At 40.2% G+C, this 22,733-nt stretch overlaps 1 protein-coding gene across 6 annotated transcripts in view; it reads left to right on the forward strand.

Moving 5' to 3' along the window:
* The window catches only part of pdlim5a (PDZ and LIM domain 5a), a 69,185-nt gene that overhangs the window by 3,265 nt on the left and 43,187 nt on the right, over positions 1-22,733 (forward strand). For 2 of the 6 annotated variants that reach the window (XM_061815918.1, XM_061815919.1), the window contains exons 2-5: positions 4-134; positions 1,467-1,570; positions 3,197-5,027; positions 12,975-13,170. In XM_061815918.1, coding sequence (XP_061671902.1) covers positions 13,072-13,170 — 99 coding nt within the window. In that variant the 5' untranslated portion in view covers positions 4-134; positions 1,467-1,570; positions 3,197-5,027; positions 12,975-13,071. Of the gene's footprint in view, positions 1-3; positions 135-1,466; positions 1,571-1,794; positions 5,028-11,860; positions 11,968-12,974; positions 13,171-22,733 lie in introns of those variants that run through there. The other 4 variants (XM_061815920.1, XM_061815914.1, XM_061815916.1 and 1 more) reach the window with 4 other exon arrangements.

A 22,733-nucleotide genomic window follows, 5' to 3' on the forward strand; every position in this document is an offset into this window, starting at 1 on the left:
TAGTCTGTAATTGAGCGCCATGTCTAGACAAAAGCACTTCTTGATGACACCAGATGGAAAATATGTGACCATGCAACAGAATGGCAACATATTCCAGCTGTTCGTCGTTGACCGTCAGGGAGGAGCCCAGAATGGTATGTATTCTTGAAAGAAGTTTCCATTGTCATTGTTATCCACTCTCTGTACTTATGAAATTGATTGCTTGCTCATTAGTAAAAAGCCTTCAATAAAAGTAGTGCTTTGGCGTCATCCTGTGGGATTTTGATGCCAAGGAACTATGTTGAAGTGAGATCAGGAGTTTCTATGAGACAGGGCAAAATTACCTTATAGTATTCCAATGATTTTAAAAAGTTTTACTCGATTACAACTCTTTTGGGTTAATTAATATTTAATTTCTCGTTATGTTCCAACATTATTGTAAAATCTGATTTTTTTGTACTTGTAATATTTTTCCCAATAGTTTTCCTTGTGAATTACTTAATTTTTGCCAAATTAAAATTTTAATGGGAAATCTTTCTATTGCTACTTTGTTTTGTAATTATTCGGACTTTATACGTGTAAAATATATTTCAATGTAATGGTTTTCTTGTAATTCTTTTTGTTCCTTAGTAATGACCTTAGGCAAAAATGTGGAATTTTTTTCTTGTAAATAATTTTTTTAATTTACTTTTATAGTTATTATTGTTGTAAAATGAAGTATGTATTTGCAAGTATTTTGGTGAGAATATTACAACTTCATACCTGTAAAACACTGTAATAATATAATATAATAATATGACTTTATTCTTTTATATTATATTTTTTCTCAACATTATGACTAGTTTCTTGGAATTTTTTTTCCCCCTATTCTTATTTTTTGTAGTAAATAGTTAAAAAAAAAACGTTTTATGTAATACATTACACTATGTATTGTCAGAAAATACCTTTTCTTCAATTATGGCTCCATAGCTGTAAATTACTGGTTATTGTAATATAATTTTATTCTTGTAAAAATACAGTTTTAATGTATATTTTGAATTTATTCTCTTAAAATGAAGGTTTTTCTTGGAATAATCTTAATTTTGTAGAAAAAAATTCAGTTGTAATATGATGATTTTTGAGTAAATAATGTCTCTTGATATTATGGATTAAGCCTTGTAAAATACAGTTTTCTTCTTGTAAAATTCATTCATTTCTGGACAAAAGAAAAATAAAGTATAACTACTTGCACATTGGAGTGCGAACACGAAGGTCACTTAGCACTATAAAAAGCAACCTGACAAACATTTCTTTTGCAATAGAATGACTTTTGTAATTCTATTGATCTTCTTCATTGTTATATTATGACTTTTATTTTTTATGACTATTCTTATGAAATTAAATTGTTTTTCTGCAAATTATTACTCCTTTGAGCACCAAGTTTTTTTTTTTCCTCTTGTAATATTACAAGTTTTCTTGTAAAAATCTCATTTCACTTTCCCTCTGAGATGTGGAGCTGCAGATTCTTCGAGAAATCGCCAGCCAGCACGTGGTTTTGGTTTTCAGGAGCGTTGAGAGCTTCATTCTCACCGTGAAGGACAAGTCGCTCGAAGTAAGTGAGATATAATATCGTATGTATATATATAAATATATATATACACACATATATAGTGAAAATAGTTATTGGAAAAAAAATACTTTTTCTAAAATGCACGCTCAAATTTTTACTTCACTATTGGGGAAATTATTGTAATGTGACTATATATATATATATATATATATATATATATATATATATATATATTTTTTTTTTTTTTTTTTTTTTCTATTGTGACTTTGTTTTGGGGTCTCGGTGTATTTTGATAAATTTCTCCTTACATCTTTATTTTCTCACATTTTTTTACTTACTTTTATTTGTCTTGAGGATGCTTGTGGAAAAGTGGAGAGAAGGTCATTTGCCTTTGTAGACTTAGAGAAAGCCTATGACAGAGTACCAAGAGAGGAACTGTGGTACTCCATGGGCAAGTCTGGTGTGGCGGAGAAATGTTAGAATAGTACAGGACATGTAGGAGAGCAACAGAACAGCGGTGAGATGTGCCGTAGGTGTCAGAAGAAGAATTTAAGGTGGAGGTGGGACTGCATCGGGGATCTGTTCTGAGCCCCTTCCTGTTTGCTGTAGTAATGGGTAGGCTAACAGATGAGGTTAGACTGGAATCCCCTTGGACTATGATGTTTGCAGATGATTTTGTGATCTGCAGTGAAAGCAGGGAAGAGGCGGAGGAACAATTAGAAAGATGGAGGCACGCACTGGAAAGGAGAGGAATGAAGATTAGCCGAAGTAAAACAGGATATATGTGCATGAATGAGAGGGGTGTAAGGGGAAGACTGAAGCTCCAGGGAGAAGAGATAGGGAAGGTGGACGACTTCAAATACTTGGGGTCAACAATACAGAGCAATTGAGTGTGTGGTAAAGAACTGAAGAAATGGGTCCAAGCAGGGTGGAACAGCTGGCAGAAGGTGTCTGGTGTTCTATGTGATAGAAGAGTCTCCACTAGGATGAAGGGCAAAGTCTATAAAACAGTGTTGAGGCCAGCCATGATGTAGGGCTGAGAGATGGTGGCACTGAAGAAAAAACAGGAAGCAGAACTGGAGGTAGCAGAAATGAAGATGCTGAGGTTCTTGCTTGGAGTGAACAGGCTGGGTAGGATTAGAAACGAGCTCATTAGAGGAACAGCCAAAGTTGGATGTTTTGGAGACAAGGTTAGAGAGAGCAGACTTCGATGGTTTGGACATGTTCAGAGGTGAGAGAGTGAGTATATTGGTAGATGGGTGATGAGGATTGAGCTGCCAGGCAAAAGAGCGAGAGGACGACCAAAGAAAAGGTTGATGGATGTTGAGGACAGTGGGTGTTAGAGAGGAGGATGCACGAGATAGGCTTAGATGGAAAAAGATGACACACTGTGGCGACCCCTAACGGGACAAGCCGGAAGGAAAAGAGGAAGAAGATTAAGAAGTACAGTATTCCTGGTCATGTTCCCTTTAATTTCTTTTAATATTAGGATTTTATTGTCATTTCATTTTAATTCTGTTTTCATAAAATTCAGCTCTTTTTAAACTCAATATTTATTTTCCTTACATCCTTTTTTTTCCCCAGTAAACTTTTTTTTTTTCTTTCTCATAAAATCCCAATTTTCTTAGTGGATTTGTCATGTATTTATCTATTTATCTTTAACCCCAGTTAAGTCAGGTCAACTCATGCAACCTCCTGGAAGACAGCGAGAATATCCCGAAGCATCTGCCCGACAGATTTCGCTTCCTTGAGAAAAACGTGAATGGGGGCGAATTGTGCATTCTTAAGTCAGTGGCAGAGCCCGACCTTTGTCTGTCCATCCAGCGGGGCCAGAAGAAGCGGCTAACCCTCGGCAACACCGGGAGTCCCCTGGTCCTCAAATTCCAAATGTGCTCTCTTGACAATGATCTGCAATGTGCTTGATGTGCCTTCAATACTAGCGATAAGCATGTCAAAAACCTAAATTATGAATTCAACAAGTTAAATTAGAGACGACAAATCACGGAGCTTGAAACTTTTTGTGCAGTCATACTTGGACTTAGTCATTTATGAGCAAACTCATAACTCCATCAATCAAAATTGCCCATTGAAACTAACTGCAGTACTGTACTCAGTTTTTTTTTCAATAAAGATCGCACTGTATTATTAAAAGCTAAAAATAAAATTCAAATTTTTTTTTTAGACAGCATAGTTACTGTACTGTGTTGTTGTGCCTTTAAGCGGCGGGGGCCTAGTGAGTGACATCAAGAGCTGAAGTCTGGTTGGTATCGCTAGTCTGCCTGCTTGTGAGCACCAGGTTTAGTTGTGGCTTACAGCAGCTCGCTGATTGCGCCATTTCCACCCCCAAGTGTATTCTGTCCATGTTAAGTGTTTCTACAAAAAATAAAAAAAACAAATAAAATTGAGTGAAACAATATACTGTATTGAGATAATTGTGAAAGCCATGAAAAGAAACCTTCAATTCTCAGATCTCTAGTGTATTTTTGTAATGCAATCATCTGCCATTTTGCCACTAATTTTACATCTCTTCTTAGTGAATGTTTTTTTCTCTGAATTTATAGATATTAATACAAATCTTGTTTACATTAAAAAGAAAATCCTTTTTCTCCCTCCAAGTTTGAGCCATTGCATGTGCTTCTGTATATTATAATATTTTGTGTTTCTAGATGTTTTCCGTGTTAATGTTAGTCAGGAGTAATTTATGCGAAAGGTGGCTGAATTTCTGAGTATTTTTAGAATTAAATCAAGTCATTCCGGGTCATCTCGCTCGGATAAGGTAGGGCAGGAAAGTTCTTGAACAAACCAAGAATCTGAACAGGCCCAGAGAGAAAGAGAGGCATTTTGCATGTTTGGGAGGAATACACAAAACAATCCACCACAATATCATTTGGAGCACTTTGCAATCATCAATCCATTTTCTGAGCTGCTTATCCCCACCAGGATCACGGGAGTGCTTGAACCTATCCCAGCTGTCAATGGCAGGAGGCAGGGTACACCCTGAACTGGTTGCCACACAATCGCAGGGCACATAGAGACAGTCATACTCAGAATCACACCTTGGGGCAATTTAGAGTGTCCAATTATTATTGTATATTTTTGAGATGTGGGAGGAAATCGGAGTGCTCGGAAAAAACCCACGCAAGCATGGGAAGAACATGCACTCCACACAGGTGGGGCCTGGATTTGAATCCCAGTCCTCAGAACCGTGACGCCAATGCTCTACAAATATCCATATATTTAGCAAATACATAGAATTTTCGTTATCCTATGTGACCTAAAACAGGGAATGTCTGATTTTAAAGTCATAGGGCAACAATGAAAGTGTCTAAATGCTGCGTGCTGTTCCTGCTGTGCGCGCCTCGGCCTCTTGGGGGCAGTGTAGTGCAACGAATCCACGGAACTGCATGTTTGCAGTATCAAAAGAATAAAGTACAAAAACATTGCGCTAAAACATAAATATAACCCATTTCTCTTCACTGATTAGGGAGAAAATATACATGTGAGTATTGTTATATTACCCGTTTGTATGTGTTGATACGGAGTTTGTGTGCATGTACATTTGTTATTTGAAAGTAAAATTTGCCTGTGGTCTAATGCTAATTCTAACTAGCCAAGCAATGTTATCATTAAGCCGGCGATTTTCGAAAACGATCACGTGTCTTCTACCTTATCACACACTATTTCTTGCTGTTGCGGTATTTGTATAATTTTCTTCAACTAAATCACAACAAAACTGAGACAATTGTTTTTGGCAATAAAGAAAAGAGAGTTGCTGTTAGTAAACACCTGGACTCTCTTTAAAAACCAAAGACCAATTCTGAAAGATTGGTGTCAAATGTGACCTGAATTTCAACAGTCATATCAAATCAATCACAAAAACTGCCTTCTACCATCTGAAGAACATATCTAGAGTCAAGTCTTGTATGTGTCAAGCAGACCAGGAAAAGCTCATCCATGCTTTTATCTCAAGTAGAATTGACTACTGTAATGGTCTTATGACTGGACTCCCCAAAAAGAGTATTAAACAGCTGCAGCTCATTCAGAATGCTGCAGCTTAAGTTCTGACCAAAACTAAGCGGTCAGAGGATATAACGCCAATCCTAAAGTCCTGGCACTGGCTTCCAGTCAGCTTTAAAATATATTTTAAAGTTCTGCTACTGGTCTATAAATCACTAAATGATTAAGGTCCTGAATGCATGAAAGAAATGCTTACGTAATACAAACCCAGTAGAGCTCTGAGATCGACTGACTCAGGTCAAATAGTGGAGCACAGAGTCGACAGAAAACATGGTGAAGCAGCATTTAGCTATCGTGCTGCGCACAAATAGAATAAGTTGCCAACAGCGGTGAGGTCAGCCCCAAGTGTGAATGTTTTTGAATCCAGGTTGAAAACTATTCTTTTTTTCTCATGCTTTTTAGAGTATATCCACTTTTTGATCATAGTACTTGCACTGTATGCGGTTTTAATTGTCTTTTTTTTCCTAAATATGGTGTTTGCCATTTTTATTGTTTTTATCCTGTTTTAAATATTTTATCTCTTTGTTTTGAAATACCTTTAGTCATGTAAAGCACACTGAGTTGCCTTGTGTATGAAATGATACAAATAAATTTGCTTTGCTTTGCTTATAAGATTAAACCACACTGAGGGAGGGCTTGTGTGTCGATTACAATATACCAGGACTAGAAATACCCCTTAAAGTTAGTTTAATGTGCAAATATGAAGTTACATTGTCTCTTATGAAACGAACTGTTACATTTGGCAAGATCTTGGAACCTATGGAGAATTTTGTCACTTTGTGTCGTGGTTTGTTTTGTTTTTTATTCCATGTTTTTCATGTTATCAGTCCTCGGTGGATTGTATCAACCTGTTGGTGTTTCCCCTCCTCCTTGTGGTGACCAATTAGCTTCCTCCAGCCACTCGGGTCTAACCTCACTCCACCTGCGTGTGTGTGTATATGCATTTTGAGACTCTTGGACTCCTGACTTGCCTCCCTGGTACCATGCACTTGGGTTCTCGACATTTTTTTTGGCTTGCCTTCCTTGCTTTTGTGAATCCCAACCATGATGCTTTGTGACATATAATGTCAGAAAAGGAATACTGTAAAACTGATCTTTTTTTTCTACCCAATCACATGATCATGTGATGGATTGGGACACCCCTAGTGTATGGTATGCACTGTGAATTATATACGAATATTAATTATGTTATGTCCAGTGGCATAAAAAATTTAATAAATGCAATTCATGCTTTTAAAGTGAAAATTAACAATTACAGTTCACTTCAGTTATTTTTTTTACTGAGTACATAGTGGGAACAGCATTTTGCTTTCTCCACATTTATTTGCCCCTGCTTTTTTTTTTTTTGCAAAAATTCTTGTGCTACTTTTTGTGTTGCTGCTTCAAATGCATGATGATGTTGGTTGTATTGTTTTGGACTATAATGAAAAAAACTGGCATACTGCTGACTTCACTCCTGCTCCTTGCTACTTTGCTCACATTTTGGTATAGGCTGTAGTCATTTTGTGGGTTTCGAGTGCAAACAGTTCTTATGGATTAAATGTGCATGATTAGAATTTACAAGTTAAACACACTTAAACTGTACTTAGACCGTCTTTCTTTGGGTCACCGACAGAGGGCGCCCACCACCCAGGCCTAATTTTTGTCATTGCATTGGCATAAAACTCAAATTCTTAGCTCCACATGGTTAGCTCTTGAATTGAATCTTACTCAGCAACATAAAATTTGTCTACTATGACTTGACCCACAAAAAAGTCTCAATCATTTATTCACTTATTTTAGGAACAAGGTTGTTTGAACAAATTAATGAGTAGAAAATTCAGATATCTGCTTTCAAAATGTCAGGATAAAAAAAATGTATAAAAAAATAGAATCTCCAATTAATGAACGTTTTTGGGGTGTGGGAGGAAACTAGAGTGCCTGGAGAAAATCTATGCAAGCACGGGGAGATCATGCTAACCCTACACAGGTGGTCCTCAGAACTGTGAGGCAAATACTTTACAGGTGCTCCACCGTGCCGTCAGAATAATACAATACCTCACCTAGGACCTGTTTGCCATGGGTGACCCTACCACGGGCATGAAGCCCCAGACAATTTACAGTAAAGAAAATGAGTATTTGAACACCCTGCTATAGTGCAAGTTGTCCCACTTAGAAATCATGGAGGGGTCTGAAATTTTTATCGTAGGCGCATTTCCACTGTGAGAGAGATAATCTAAAAAGAAAAATCCAGGAATCACAATGTATGATTTTTTTAACGATTTATTTGTGTGATACAGCTGAAAATAAGTATTTGAACACCTGTCTCTCACCTAGAATTCTGACCCTCAAAGACCTGTTAGTCCGCCTTTAAAAATCCACCCCCACCCACGTTGTACTCAGACATGGAGCAACAGTACAACGTTTCAACTTCGAACCATTTGAGCTTTCCTAACTTTGGGGGTGTGGCTAAAACACACTTGGGCATTTGTCTTGAGTTGCCCCTCAGCTACCTGATAAAGCACTACTTTTCTGGCACAATTTTCAGATGCACCTCTGTGAGGTTGTTAAATGCATAAAGACACCTGTCCACCCCATACAATCAGTAAGACTCAAACTTATAACATGGCCATGACCAAAGAACTGTCCAAAGACACGAGAGACAAAATTGTACAACTCGACACGGCTGGAAAGGGCTACGGAGAAATTATCCAGCAGCTTGGTGAAAAAAGGTCCACTGTTGGAGCAATCATTAGAAAGTGGAAGAAGTTAACCATGACGGTCAATTTTAATCGGAGTGGAGCCCCATGCAAGATACCACCTCGTGGGGTCTCAGTGATCCTTAGAAAGGTGAGGAATCAGCACAGGACTACACGACAGGACTTGGTCAATGACCTGAAAAGAGCTGGGACACCGTTTCCAAGGTGACTGTTGGTAATACACTAAGACATCATGGTTTGAAATCATGCATGGCACGCAAAGCTCCCCTGCTTAAACCAGCACATGTCAAGGCCCATCTTGGGTTTACCAGTGACCATTTGGATGATACAGAGGAGTCATGGGAGAACGTTTGTGGTCAGATGAGACCAAAATGGAACTTTTTGGTCTTAATTTCACTAACTGTGTTTGGAGGAAGAAGACTGATGAGTTCCATCACAAGAACACCATCCCTACTGCGAAGCATAGGGGTGGTCGCATCATGCTTTGGGGGTGTTTTTCTGCACATGGAACAGGACGACTGCACTGTATTAAGGAGAGAGGATGACCATGTTTTTCAGTGACAGCCCACAAACCTGTCTGATCTGGAGAAGATCTGTGTGGGCCAAAATCTCTCCTGCAATGTGTGCAAACCTGGTGAACAACTACAGGAAACGTTTGACCTCTGTAATTGCAAACAAAGGCTACTGTACCAAATATTAACTTTGGTTTTCTCAGGTGTTCAAATACTTATTTACAGCTGTATCACACAAATAAATTGTTAAAAAATCATACATTGTGATTTCTGGATTTTTCTTTTTAGATTACCTCTCTCACAGTGGACATGCACCTACGATGATAATTTCGGACCCCTCTATGATTTCTAAGTTGGAGAACTTGCAATATAGCAGGGTGTTCAAATACTTATTTTCTTCACTGTTGCTCCTAGGATCATCGGGACACACAAACCCCTTCACGATGATAAGGTGACGGCCCAAGGAGGGGAGAATAATAATCAGATAATGAAAAATATGATACCTTGTCTTGACTTTCTTTCCGGAACAGTGACCCGAGTATTTATTCCAAACAGCGGTGGTAGGAAAAATACAAGCAGACACTGACAATTCCTGCTAATGTTGACATGTTGGCACCATTGGCTTGAGAAAACATGACAATTGGTGTTTGAAAACAATTGACCCTGACTATTGGCAAACATTATGCACCTGTGATTTCGTATCTGCGCAACCATATTTCTTCTGGGTTTATCCTCCCTTGCGCAGCCAAACATCGGACCTGAGCCGTTGTGTCTCCATTTGTCTGCTTGGCCGCCGAATAGAGAGGAATACTTTCCACTGTGAACGAGAGCAGAAATAAATGGCACATAGTGAGCTTATGCCGCTCATCTCTGCGAGCCTTATGTGCTTTTGAGTTTGAGTCTTGACCAGAGGTTACTTAAGATCCTTGTAAAGTTGAAATAAACATTTCTAAATTTGACACACCGCAGAGAAGACTGTGTTGTTCACAATCCTGCTTTAAGATTTATTTTTCACCCCTTGTTTGCGCTTCCATCTGTCTCTATGACATGCGCACACTCATAGCCAACAACAAGGCCCTCTAAAGCAACCACGCCGGCGGAATATCCGCAGGAAGCATCCGTTTTCCAGTTGTAGTTTTTCGCTAAATTGCTCGCCACAATTGCATCAGAAAATTCTGCCAGAGAAGTGGTGCTTTATCTGGTAGGTGAGGGGCGACTCAAGACGGATGCCCAAGTGTGTCATTGCGTGGTGTTTTAGCCACGCCCCCTAAGTTAGGAAAGCTCAAATGGTTCGAAAATAGTTGAAATGTTATACTGTTGCTACATGTCTGAGTACAACGTACTTCTCAGTCTTTGTACATATATTCAGAAATGATCTTCAAACGTGTATAAATTCTATGGAAACCCCTCTCCGAGTACACACAAACACAGTACACATTGAATGAACACAGGGTATAATAAGGTTTGTTCTGGTTTAGACTGAATCGTGTTTTCAACCATGGTTTGCAACAGTTCCAAAACAACCTTGATAGAAAGGGATAGAGGGATTAGATTAGATTAGATCCTTTTTGGGGGTGCAGACTGATTAACTGTCTGACAAATACACTGGCCAAACTGTAGACCCCATTTTTGGGGGAGTGGTTATGTTATTGGTTCTGAAATTGTTATTGAGATTGAATTAGTGATAGTCCTCCTTTAATTAGGAAAAAAAAATCAGTCTAAATTTTCCATTTGACTTGATTTTTTTTCCATGATGATCTTGACATTACTTCTATTTTAGTTTATTGAATGATATTCACAACATTTTTCGAGTTTCTAATTGTAGTATGTAACCTACAATCTCTAATCTCTGTGCTTTTGCAATTATTTGTGTGTGTGTGTGTGTTCGCGCAAATGTGGGAGGGAGTTTTCGAGAGACCAGGTGGCTGAATACAGACCGGGTGTCCCCCTTTTTAATTCACACGGGTGATGCATTAAATGTCATTTAGTTGGGCAGATTATCAAACCGCAAAGGGACGGGGCTTGTCTGGTGTGTGTGCATGTCTGTGCGTTTGTGTGTGTCTGGGGTGCTGTTAAGCTGTGGTCATTGAGCGCGTGGATCATCGAGAGGTGAGCATATGGGACCGGAATAGATTGTTGGACACAACAAAGAGGCTGTCAGGGGGGCCGCGGTTTCATGCTGTCGCACACTGTCTATTGTCGGGGTTTGATATCATTTCCCAGTGGCCCCCAAATCCTTTTTGTTCCATCTTTTACATCTATCAGCGTATTGAACACTTTTGACAATGTGGATAATCTGGCAAGTATAGAAGAAAAAAAAATCCCAATAGAATGGGTTCATATTCTCGAAACAGGCCATTTAATGCATCCGTTTTTGTCCTAACTCTCGCTGTAAATAAAATTACGTGGCAGATTTTGAAGGCATTCATTTTTGTGGGTTTTTACAGTACACAGGCAAGACTTTATTTAGAGTTGCGTGCCTAAAGTGTCGTACCATGCTGTGCTGCAACATGGTGGGCCGCAACGAGGTTGACTCAAAGAGAGTGTAATTAACAGCAAGAAGTGTACACAACATGTTTTGCCAGTTTAATATTCATCGTTCCCACGGAACCGAGAGAAGATGTGTGTCTGATTATTCTTGTGCGCTCTTTTTGTATCTGTGCCTTTTCCGTCTATGTAAAATAGCAGTTCAACCGGTAAATTATGGTGAGCCATCTTGAGTCAAATATTCATTTCATTCAATTCAATAAAGTCAAAATAATTAGTGGTCGGGCAGATAAAGAGAGCGATGGGTGTGCACGTACTCTCGCCTCATTCCAATGAGGTAGTGCGAGTCCACGTCAAAAATATCCAGACCCAAGATAAACTTTCCCCCTCCCTGCTCCCCCTCACCGTTTTCCCCGTGTGTGGGGCTCCCGAACACTTTTCTGCCATGTCGTCTAAAGCCCCCAATCGACTCCCTTTTTTCTTTCCCTCCCCTCTCATCACCCCAATTGCCTCTCCACCTCCTCTTTTTTCTCTCCCCTCCTCCACCTTTCCCCTCCCCTGTGTCATATATAAGAGCATTCTCTCCCCCATGCCCCTTTCACACACACACACAGTGTGTTTGCTCAGACGGGGATTGTCCAAGGGACACCAGGGGAGTATTATACTGTACCATCTTTACCTGCCGGCAAAGGAACTATTTTCCCCTCTGGGGATTTTAATAAAGGTAAAGTCGTTTTTAATTATATGGGTAAATGATGCCTATAATGCATTAAAGAGGTTTGATAAAACATTAATTAACTACGTTACAGACACCATTTGTGTCCTCTGTGGTGATAAAAATCCCGTGCATTTCAGGAATTTTACACTGAATATGTTTTTGCAATTACATTACATTTATATGTGGACTTTATCTCTTGTCAATTATTGTGTTCATTGTGTTATAATATTCCATCTATCCATCCATCCATCCATTTAGTTAAACTACATTGAATCTATTATTTGTAAGTTTTTGTTTTTATATGAATTTCACATTTGGCACGGTGGGCAATTGGTTCACAAGAGTGTCAAACTCATTTTTGTCGCGAGCCACATTGTAGTTATGCTTTCCCTCAAAGGGCTGTTATGACTATAAAACCATAAAAATAGTTCATCGCCTCATCATATTTACGGCAAAAAATTATGAACTTGTTTTGGAATCGGAAATCAAGGGTAATGAGTTTTTCAAATAGTTCATGTTTGGTAACACAATAATGGATAATAATGTAATATATCAATGTTATCATTTCGTTTTGTTTTGTGTCATTTTAAAATTTTGGTACACATTTTCACAAGAATCGTGGAAGTTGACAATATTTGCCTTCGTTGGCCAATTAAAACCATGTGGCGAACCGGATCTGGCCCCCGGCCTTGAGTTTGACAATGATGGGTTACAGTGTCTCACAGTTCTGAGCACCGGGGGTTCAAATTCCGGCCCCGCCTGTGTGGGTTTTCTCCGGGCACTCCGGTTTGCTCCCACATCCCAAAAACATGCAATAATTGGAGAGTATAAATTGCCCATAGATACCACTGTAATGAGTGCGAATGATTGTTTTGTTTTGATGTTATTGTGATTTCTCGTTATCGTTTTTTAAATGTTCAGATTTTCATTTAAAAAATAAATTTTATGGGTATTTGTAGTTTAATTTCAACATTTAAAAAAGTAAAGTTCATCTGTGCATTTTTTTGTTCAAGGTTCGCGATACCCGTCCTGTTCCCCTCTTAATAAGGTCAAACTGCTTTTGGTTCTCAGCTTCCTACAACATAGCAACAACGTGCAGCAAATCAAACCATGAGCAGCAACTACAACGTCACTCTCTCTGGCCCCGCCCCTTGGGGCTTTCGCCTCCAAGGCGGAAAAGACTTCAACCTGCCTCTCACCATCTCCAGGGTAAAGCACAAGACATATTTACACGTGTTGATTACAAACAAACATGCTCCTGAGAAAGTTATTTTGCTGTTTTATAACTTCATTTGGACTTGCAAGTCACCAAAGCTCGTATAGCTAGTATATCAGATCACTTTCCCCAATTAAGATAAACTGAAATGCTGTTAATCCATTCCACCGCCACCAAAAACCACCACCATTTTTTGTTACCTGTTTTTGATAAAGAAAAATCATTGGATGGGAATAAAATTACTGATTACTCTACACACTCTAGTATTCATGTGTTGGATGTGTGACAGTAAGGGGTGTTTGATTTATTTAATTAAAAAAAAAATCTCAATTAGGACATTGATGTGCTGAATTTAAATATGGTTTAACGCAATCACGTCAACCTGAATTATGGCCATGTAGAAGTAGTTGTTTTCACTTTACACCTCCAAATAAATAGAGGTTGATGCCCTGAATTTTGAATGATGATGATGTAAGATTAGATTTACAGGTAATTACTCACTTACTTATTAATGTCTATTATTCAATCAATAAGCAAAGTTTGTAACATTTGATTAATAAACACCTTGGCATAAAAACCCAACAAGAACATGAGAACAGAAATTGACAATTTTCGACTCAAAATGGTTTTAAATCTGTGAAAATGCAGCAATGAAATGAATTAATATCAGTTACCTGTTGTGATTCCAAAGAATAAATCTTTTTCTCCCTACCAGCTGTCCTTCAAAACCAAAGACAAATGTAGATTCACATACAAGGAGAATCTGACATGGTACTGAAATGATGACTTTGTTGTTGTCACGCAGAATTCTACTCCAGGTGGCGAAAGACGTGAAATAGTAGTGGTTTAAAGCATGTGGTAGGAGGAAAAATATTGAAAAAAAAAAGTCTTTGGTCTGTGCAATACAGTAGATCACACATATTCACCTATTACGGTGGGTCTAGAAAGCATCTCCCGTGCTAAACAACCCGCGTTGTATTTGAAGGAGGTGTTTATTTTTGCCGTAGTGGATGCTATTCAAAACAGCTCCCAGTGTGATAAAGTATACATGCAGTTCTGATCCAAATATACAGACACTCCAACAAATGACTAAAATTGGCAGCGTGGAGGCTAATGGCAACATGAGCCCAGATGATGAACGACTGGCCCTGCTCTTATTCCAATGCCTCGCGGGGCCCATTTGGGTCACCATCTTGTGTTGTTATTACTTTGGATGTGATACTTTTCCCACTAACTGAAGCCATGTGGGCGGCACAGTGGAGCAACTGGTAGGAGTGTTGGTCTTCAGAGGACCGGGGTTCCAATCCCCGCCCTGCCTCTGTGGAGTTTGCATCTTCTCTCCATGCCAGTGGGGGTTTTCTCTGGGCACTCCCAAAAAACGTATTGATTGGAGACTCTAAATTGCCCCTAAGTATGATTGTATGTGTGACTGTTGTCTGTCTCCACGTGCCCTGCGATTGTCTGGCAAGCACTTCAGGGCGTACACTGACTCCTGCCTGATGACACCCGGGATTGGCTTCAGCATTCCCGTGACCCTCGTGAGGATAAATGGCTCAGTAAATGGATGAATCGATCCATGAAGCCTTGCGATTTATTTTCATCTTTTTAACCAGTTACGTTTTTTTGTTTTGTATTGTTGGGGCTGTGGGTTTCTCATTCCCAGAGAAGTTGGAATGAAGTCAATCAAAACTGTGAGGGTGTGCCTAAAAAAGTACAAGCCATGTACTATAGGACAAGACGTATACGTACAAGGGTATACAGTGAACTTCCATTTATTGTGTGGCTGTATTCCATCCATCCATCCATCCATTCTCTGAGCCACTTATCTTTCCAAGGGTCACGGAAGTCCCGGGGCTTATCCCAGCTACCATCGGGCAGGGGGCGGGGTACACCTTGAACTGGTTGCCAGCCAATCGCAGGGCACAAAGAAACAACAGTCGCACTCAGAATCACACCTAGGAGCAATTTAGAGTGTCCAATTAATGCATGTTTTTGGCATGTGGGAGAAAATCAGAGTGCCCAGAGAAAACCCACGCAGGCAGGGGAGAACCTTCAAACTTCACACACACAGGACTGCGATTTGAACCCCGTACCTCAGAACTGTGAGGTCAACGTTCTACCAATTGCCCCACTGTGCCACAAGGATGTATTCCAGATCAGTTGAAAATTCACAATATGGACACATTGTGTAAAAACATTTTCAAAATAGTTAAACGCCTCATACACCCTTTTAACACTTTTAAAAGAGCAACTTTTTAAGGTACACTTTTTAAACACACTTTACACACATTTTTACCCCCACTCCAAAAAAAAACACAATTGATGGCATAAATTGTATTGAGAATACTGTCTGTATGCACATGTGCCTTAAAGCTTGTGCTGTTGGGAGGTCTGCATGTGAGAGTCTGTGTGTGGCCGTGACTTACAGCAGTTCCTGTGTGAGAGTGCTCATTGTTTTGATATGTTTTATTGTTTTTCCAGTTTAAAAAAAAAAATGATAAAAAGTGCATGACTGTAGTATACTTTAAAGCCCCACTGACACGAAAAGCATGATTTTTAGTATGTTTTTAATAAAAAAAAAAAGGAAGCCGGAATGGACCCATCCGTTCTTTCACCACAAAACATGATTTTGACATATATGGCTTTTTGTAACTCCCACCATGAAAATCCTCTCGAGGGATTTGTTTTGAAGCAGGAAGTGACGTCAGCAGGAGCGCACGTGTGTTTGTACTAGTTTGAACTGCTGGAAGGTAGAGCTTTGTTCCTTCATGTTAGCCAAAATGCTGGCTCATTGTATTGCTGGATATTGTTCGAACACTCGGGAGGATGGATTCACTCTTCATATTTTTCAAAAAGACCCGGTTCGTCGTGAAAAATGGATTGCACAGGTGTAAAGGACGAGAGCTTCGTGGGTTCCAAATGACAGGTAGGTGTGTATAGAGCTACTAAAAAAACAATACTTCAGGGTGGGGATGTAATCCTCTCAAAACATAACAAAAGAGCTGCGTACGTAAGTCAGGAGTGCTAAATGTGTCGATGTGCCCGTGCTTGGCGGACGCGGCGCCGTGTCTGCCGCAGATGGCTTCGGCGGCGCCTCATCCTCTGTGGACGGCTTCGGTGGCGCCGCAGTGAGCCACCCTGGCCGAAGCCGTGCTCACGGGGCCGTCGGGGTGGCTCATACATACTGTCGGGGAGTTTGTTGTTAGTTAGAAGTGAGCCGCATATCATCTAAATATGGCTCAAAACAATATGGTAATATAGCCCCAGTCACTCGATTGTGAATGTTCTCTTCTTTGAAAAGCTTTGCACATGGATGAGACGCTCTCCGTCCATACAGTATTTATTTTTTCGCATAGCCATTGACGTTAATAACATTATATGTAGTTTTCATTACAATATCTATTTTACAACGTATTTATGGGGATGTAAGTGTTGTTTTGAAAATTACAATTAAAATATTTAAAAATGATCACTTAAAGAATGTGGATACTCAGGATGTTTTATTAGTGCGAGAGAAAATACTGAAAGAAAACCTGAGCACACCTGGAGACATGGTAACTTAACACTGGTTTCGAACCCAGAACCTCTCAAGATGCTAACCACTAGGCTTGCTATGCTTTATGGATGGGAATTTGACTGAACATCACTAGTGATTATGGGGGAAAATTAATGATCAATGCGTTAATTATGCGACTTAAAAAATTAAAAAAAGGTTCCGGATTCCTGTTTCTGTGCATTTGTCTGGATAATTCCTCTCTAAATTTTAAATTTTACATTCCGCAGATGTTCAATAGGATTTAGGTCAGGACTCAGAAAGCCATTTCAGAATATATCCAGTGTTTTGCTTCAGTCATTCGTGGCTGTTTTGAACTTCGTTTTGGGTCATTGATCAGCAGCTGAGGCCAAGCTTTTATTGGACCCTGCACACATTTAAAGTAAAGCACTCCGTGCCAGATGCATCCCGTGAGTAGTGCACCCCATTTTACACCCTTAACCAACAATTAGTTGAGCTGAAGTCATAATGCCTTTTAAATAGAAAAATCAAATATTCCATTCTGTTTCAACTTTCAACGCAAAGCTCATATTTTATAGCAGGCCATGAGGCATGGAATGTTTTAGTTAGAGATATATGATTGTGAATAATTGTTAAAGATGTCCTTTGTGATGGCTATTGACTTTTTACATTTTCAAGGACAAGGTCCATTACGTCAAAATCAAAATGGTCTGCCTTCCATCCCACCTAAATTTACACAGCGAATCGATATTCAAACCTTCCTAAGTGTAGCTCATTTAAAGGATTCACATGGAAACACGCATGCACACGTGCACACACACGCAAAGATACAGTAAATGTCTCAGGGGGCTGTGTCCATTTAGTTTCCAAGAATAGTCCCAACGTTTCACATGTCAGTTTCCACAGCCACGCCCACCCATTAGAGTCCAGACATTCTTTTGTTTGTCATGCTTCTGTCAGGATTTTTTCTTTTATTTTTGTGCTACCTTGATTTATGATTTATTCTGTAACCAACTTAACTCAATTTGATCGTATGTCAGATCTATTGTTTCCATTCAAATGAATTGAAGTGCATAAATGACTACTACTCTCGTCATTAAGAAAAGTCATTAAGCAATGGGAGAAAAACATCCTTTATATCCATAAATGTAATTAGTGTCTTCAGAAAACAAGTTACAAGTCATGAAACATCATTTAGGACACATCAGTAAAGACATTTTGGCATTAAAAGTTTAACATATTTACCTTTCAATCCGTTTTTCCCCTAGAAACAATTATTACAGTTTCAAATCATAACAAATGCCAACAATTCAGTCACATATCGAGCAAAATTAATTGATTTTTTAAAATGAAATTCAATCGAGTATGTCGTTACCGTTATTGATCACATTATATAAAAATGACCCATATCCATTTGTGCTCAGTACGATGAGTTTACACTCATTGGATCAACTAAAACTCTTATAAATGAAAAAGTTCAGGTTTCACAAGGAGAATTGTAGACATTCAGATATTCATGCATCTGTGTATGGAAACTGCACATACATTATTCCCCCAAAAAAAATGGATATGCATGTTGAAAGTTATCCGATGAGCTCATGGCAGACACTTCTCTCCTCGGGGTAATGGATGGGCCGATCTGATGGAAAAGCCCTCCCTATCGGTGTCACGCATGCCAAGCCCAAGCCAGAGTGGCTTGAAATACTTGTCACCTGTCAATAGGCTTTTCTGTCCAGAGAGGTTCTCTTCACTTCATGGAGGCCAGATTAGAAGTTTGATTTTGTTGAGAGATCGACAAATGTGTGAGCTGGATGGGCTTAGTAGTCAGTCTGGAGGCAACTTTCAAACCCACCTGCAATAGGTGAAACTGAGCAATCTGGAGAGGGGATTGAGTACACATTTTTTTCAAGTTTTACCCACATATTTAAACTCATTAAAAGACTGCTCTGAAAATTCACGTTTGAATGGAAAACAGTGACGCAACTGAAAGTGGGCATATAAAAGTCCTTCTCCACAGGACTGGCATCAACAAATTGGTATTTCTCAAGTCATAATCGCTAAACGGCGCTTTGGCAAAACTAGGAAAGAACAAGACGGCATTCACAGCGGGACTCAGTTATTTGGTTGTCATAGTAAAACACAGACATTCTTCGCACATATGAACAGCTTGTGCACTTCTGCTGGCTCACCGGTGCCGCGCGCCTCCAAAATAGAGCCTATGACTCGGCCGTGAGAGGCTCTTTCTTTGGATTACAATTTTTTTGTAATGGGCATGTTGGTCCGATATTTGGAAAGAACTGGTCCTTTCAGGTCTTTTGAATAAGCCTTTGTTTGTGTATACAGGTGCTTCACGGTTCCAGGTGGAGCTCCATTGTGTCACTCAAATTTGTATCCATGTGTATAATTTGTATTTGTAAGTCTGAAAGTGTCATAGTCCATCACTAACCTATGCTAATGCAGTAATAATGTCATATATACACTAAATGTGTGAAAGGACGACACAGGCCATAAATTGATTGAAGTGAAATACCAATAATCAATTTCAGCAACCCAAACCCACAATTTTCTATTTTCTAAACATGTAGTATTTAAATTACACATGTGCCTTTAAGAGGCGTGGCCTCATGAGTGATGTCAGGAGCGGGAGTTGGGCTGGCCGGTTATCCATCCATCCATCCATCCATCCATACATTATCTACTGCTTTTCCGGGTCAGGTCGCGGGGGAAGTCGGTTCAGCAGGGATACACAGACTTCCCTTTCCCCAGCCACTTCTTCTTGCTCTTCCGGAGGGTTCCCAAGGCGTTCCCAAGGCGTTCCCAAGCCAGCCGAGAGACATAGTCTATCCAGCGTGTACTGGGTCATCCTCGGGGTCTCTTTCCGGTGGGACATGCCCGTAACACCTCACCAGGGAGGCATCCAGAAGGCATCTGACTCAGATGCCACAGCCACTTCATCTGGCTCCTCTGAATGCAGAGGAGCAACGGCTCGACACTGAGCCCCTCCCTGATGACCGAGCTTCTCACCCTATCTCTAAGGGAGAGCCCGGAGACCCTGCGGAGGAAACTCATTTGGGTCGCTTGTATCCGGGATCTTGTTCTTTCGGTCACGACCCACAGCTCATGCCCACTGATGAGGGTAGGAACGTAGATTGACTTGTAAATTGAGAGCTTCGCCTTTTGACTTAGCTCCCTCTTTACCACAACGGACTGGTACAAAGTCTGCATCACTGCAGACGGTGCACCGATCCATCTGTCTTATCTCCCGCTCCATTCTTCCCTCACTTGTGAACAAAACCCCAAGATACTTCAACTCTTCCACTTGGGGAAGGACGTCATCCCTGACCTTGAGAGGGCACGGCATCCTTTTCCGACTGAGGACCATAGTCATGGATTTGGAGGTGCTGATTCTCATCCCAGCCGCTTCACACTCGGCTGCGAGTCGCTCCAGTGAGAGCTGGAAATCATGGCTTGATGAGGCCAACAGAACCACATCATCTGCAATGAGCAGAGATGCGATACTGAGGCCACCAAACCGGACATCCTCTACGCCTCGGCTGCGCCTAGAAATTATGTCCATAGAAGTTATGAACAAAATCGGTGACAAAGGGCAGCCTTGGCGGAGTCCAACTCTCATCGGAAATGAGTCTGAGTTATTGCCTGCAATGCGGCCCAAACTCTGACAGTGGTCGTACAGGGACTGAGCAGCTCGTTTCAGGGGATCCGATACCCCATACTCTCGAAGAACCCCCTACAGGACTCCTCGAGGGACATGGTCGAATGCCTTCTCCAAGTCCACAAAACACACGTTGACTGGTTGGGCGAACTCCCATGCACCCTCGAGGATCCTGGCGAGGGTGTAGAGCTGGTCCACTGTTCCACGACTGGCTGGTTAGTCTGAGCAATGAAAAATTCAATAATCCATAATGTACCCCCATTTAACCACCAGGACTACTTCTACTTCCTCTTTTGTCTTAACACCCATCAGTCTTGAATAATTAGGTAGTGATTGTTGTTATATTATGGTAGAGACCTGGCTGGAGACAGACTTGAAATATTTTCATGCGCCGCTTCAAAGTCTTTGCATGTCAAGAACCTTTTGCCTGTCATCACCATCGCTCCTTTTGCTGAAAAATGTGTATTATTCAAAAACACTTCAATTATATTGTACAGCTCCCAAAATATTGTCATCCCTACAGGCTGAGACTCAATTATTTACGTCAAAGCATTCAGAATCAAGTGTTGAAAGCCAACATTGGTGAGAGAGTTGCTTTTAAGGTCAAACGTGAACTTTTAACATGCGCAACGTGCTTTTCTTCATCTCTCGGGTTGGACAATGGTGCTGGCTCAGAAAAATACACTGATCTCCGTGGACTGTATTTCTTCAATCCATGAATGTGTTGACATTTTTTTGAAAGAGTTTCAATCCAGCATTGAACTTATTACAGTGAACCCCTATTTGTTCATTTTGGTTCGCTATTCTCTCGACGTGGTTTTCACGATTGCAATGTGGCTTATCCATTAGCTGTTGACTACACATGAACATGTTCGTGGCATCGGTGGTGAAGTGGTAAGTATGGCTGCCTTTGAAGCGGCTGACCCAGGTCGAACTTCTGGCCAATGAAGAGCTTGACTTCAATTTCCCTTTCAGATGTTTTCAGCCACGCAACCCCCTCACCATGCCAACTGACGCTATGACGACAAAAACAAATCAAACTATGTGAATTGATCGCCTCACTTTTTAATCTCGCCTAAGCCCGGTTTGGAAATCCTTTCTCTATGTCTATCTGTATCAAGAGCATCATATTTCCTGCCTGTACATTCTTGATGGGTTAACATTGTTTTTGAGATAAACAATACATGGGAAATAATTCAACCTGATCTTATACATTCCAACTTCCATCTATGGTCAAAGTTTGGGTTGTTTTGAGGTAAATGTCAAATGAGATTCGCTTCCTGCTCTCGGTGTTGGGACGTGTGAGTGAGTTTGTGTATGACTATAAATGGTTGGGGGCCACAGAGCATTAACACTAATCCTGTGCTGTAGAGTCTTTTTTATTAGCCCTGCCCAAGTGTCTTGTCTTTCTTTTTATATACAGTATATGTATTTTCTATACGTGAGTGGGGGATGATATTGCAGAAGAGTGCAGAAAAGCTATAATTTCATCAACTGTACACTTTCTGGTAGAAGACATCGAAGTGGCTACAAGGGGAGACGTTAGTGTCGCAGTGTGTGCGTGTGGTCCTTTTATTCATTGTGTCAAAAGAAACAAATGAACTCACTGTTACTTTGGACACTCACATGCTGAACTTTTGGGTAGCTAAGAAAAGGCCAGGGCCGCCCTTGCAAAGTATACATAAATGCTGATAAACGCCATCAAAGCCCATCTTATAGACTCAACAACTCTTATTTAGGTTTTCTTTGATGTGGTAGACGAGTAAAGCAGGATGTAACATCCTACGCACGTTACTGTCCACCCTCAGTCTGCTGATAAAAAGTGGTCTGGTTTATATCACAAAGTGCTTACATGACTTTTTCAACTTGTGTCTCGGTGCTGGACAGTAGAAGAAATGTTAAAATCGGCTCGTATTGCATGTTAGTGAGTCTCATTTTGTGTGATGTGGGACCCAAGTGGAGTAGTTAGTCCAATGACGCTCGATTTATGAGTCATCTTGTAACCAAGCCTGTAACTTAAATCACGTGTACCAATTGAAAAGATTTAAAATGCAATTAATCCATGTCAGTCTCCCCCCAACCCAACCAAAAAACAAAAACACAACTATTTTGTTAGATATTTTTTCCATTAGGAAAATTCACTACAAAAAGTGATTAAAAATAAATAAATGCTATTTATGAAGTGGAAGTAGTGTAGGAACTGCAGTATTTGTGTGCCTTTATCTCCTTGGCCTTGTGAGTGAGGTCAGGACCTGGAGTCCTGTTGGCCAGTTCGTCTAATTGCGTCCGAGGGTTGGAGGCCAACAGAAGTTACTTGCGAGTCTTCTAATTTTGTATTTGCATGCTCACCTGTTTGTCTCATTCAGTAA

Source organism: Syngnathoides biaculeatus, chromosome 4 (assembly GCF_019802595.1).
Source record: "Syngnathoides biaculeatus isolate LvHL_M chromosome 4, ASM1980259v1, whole genome shotgun sequence".
Classification (NCBI taxonomy): domain Eukaryota; kingdom Metazoa; phylum Chordata; class Actinopteri; order Syngnathiformes; family Syngnathidae; genus Syngnathoides; species Syngnathoides biaculeatus.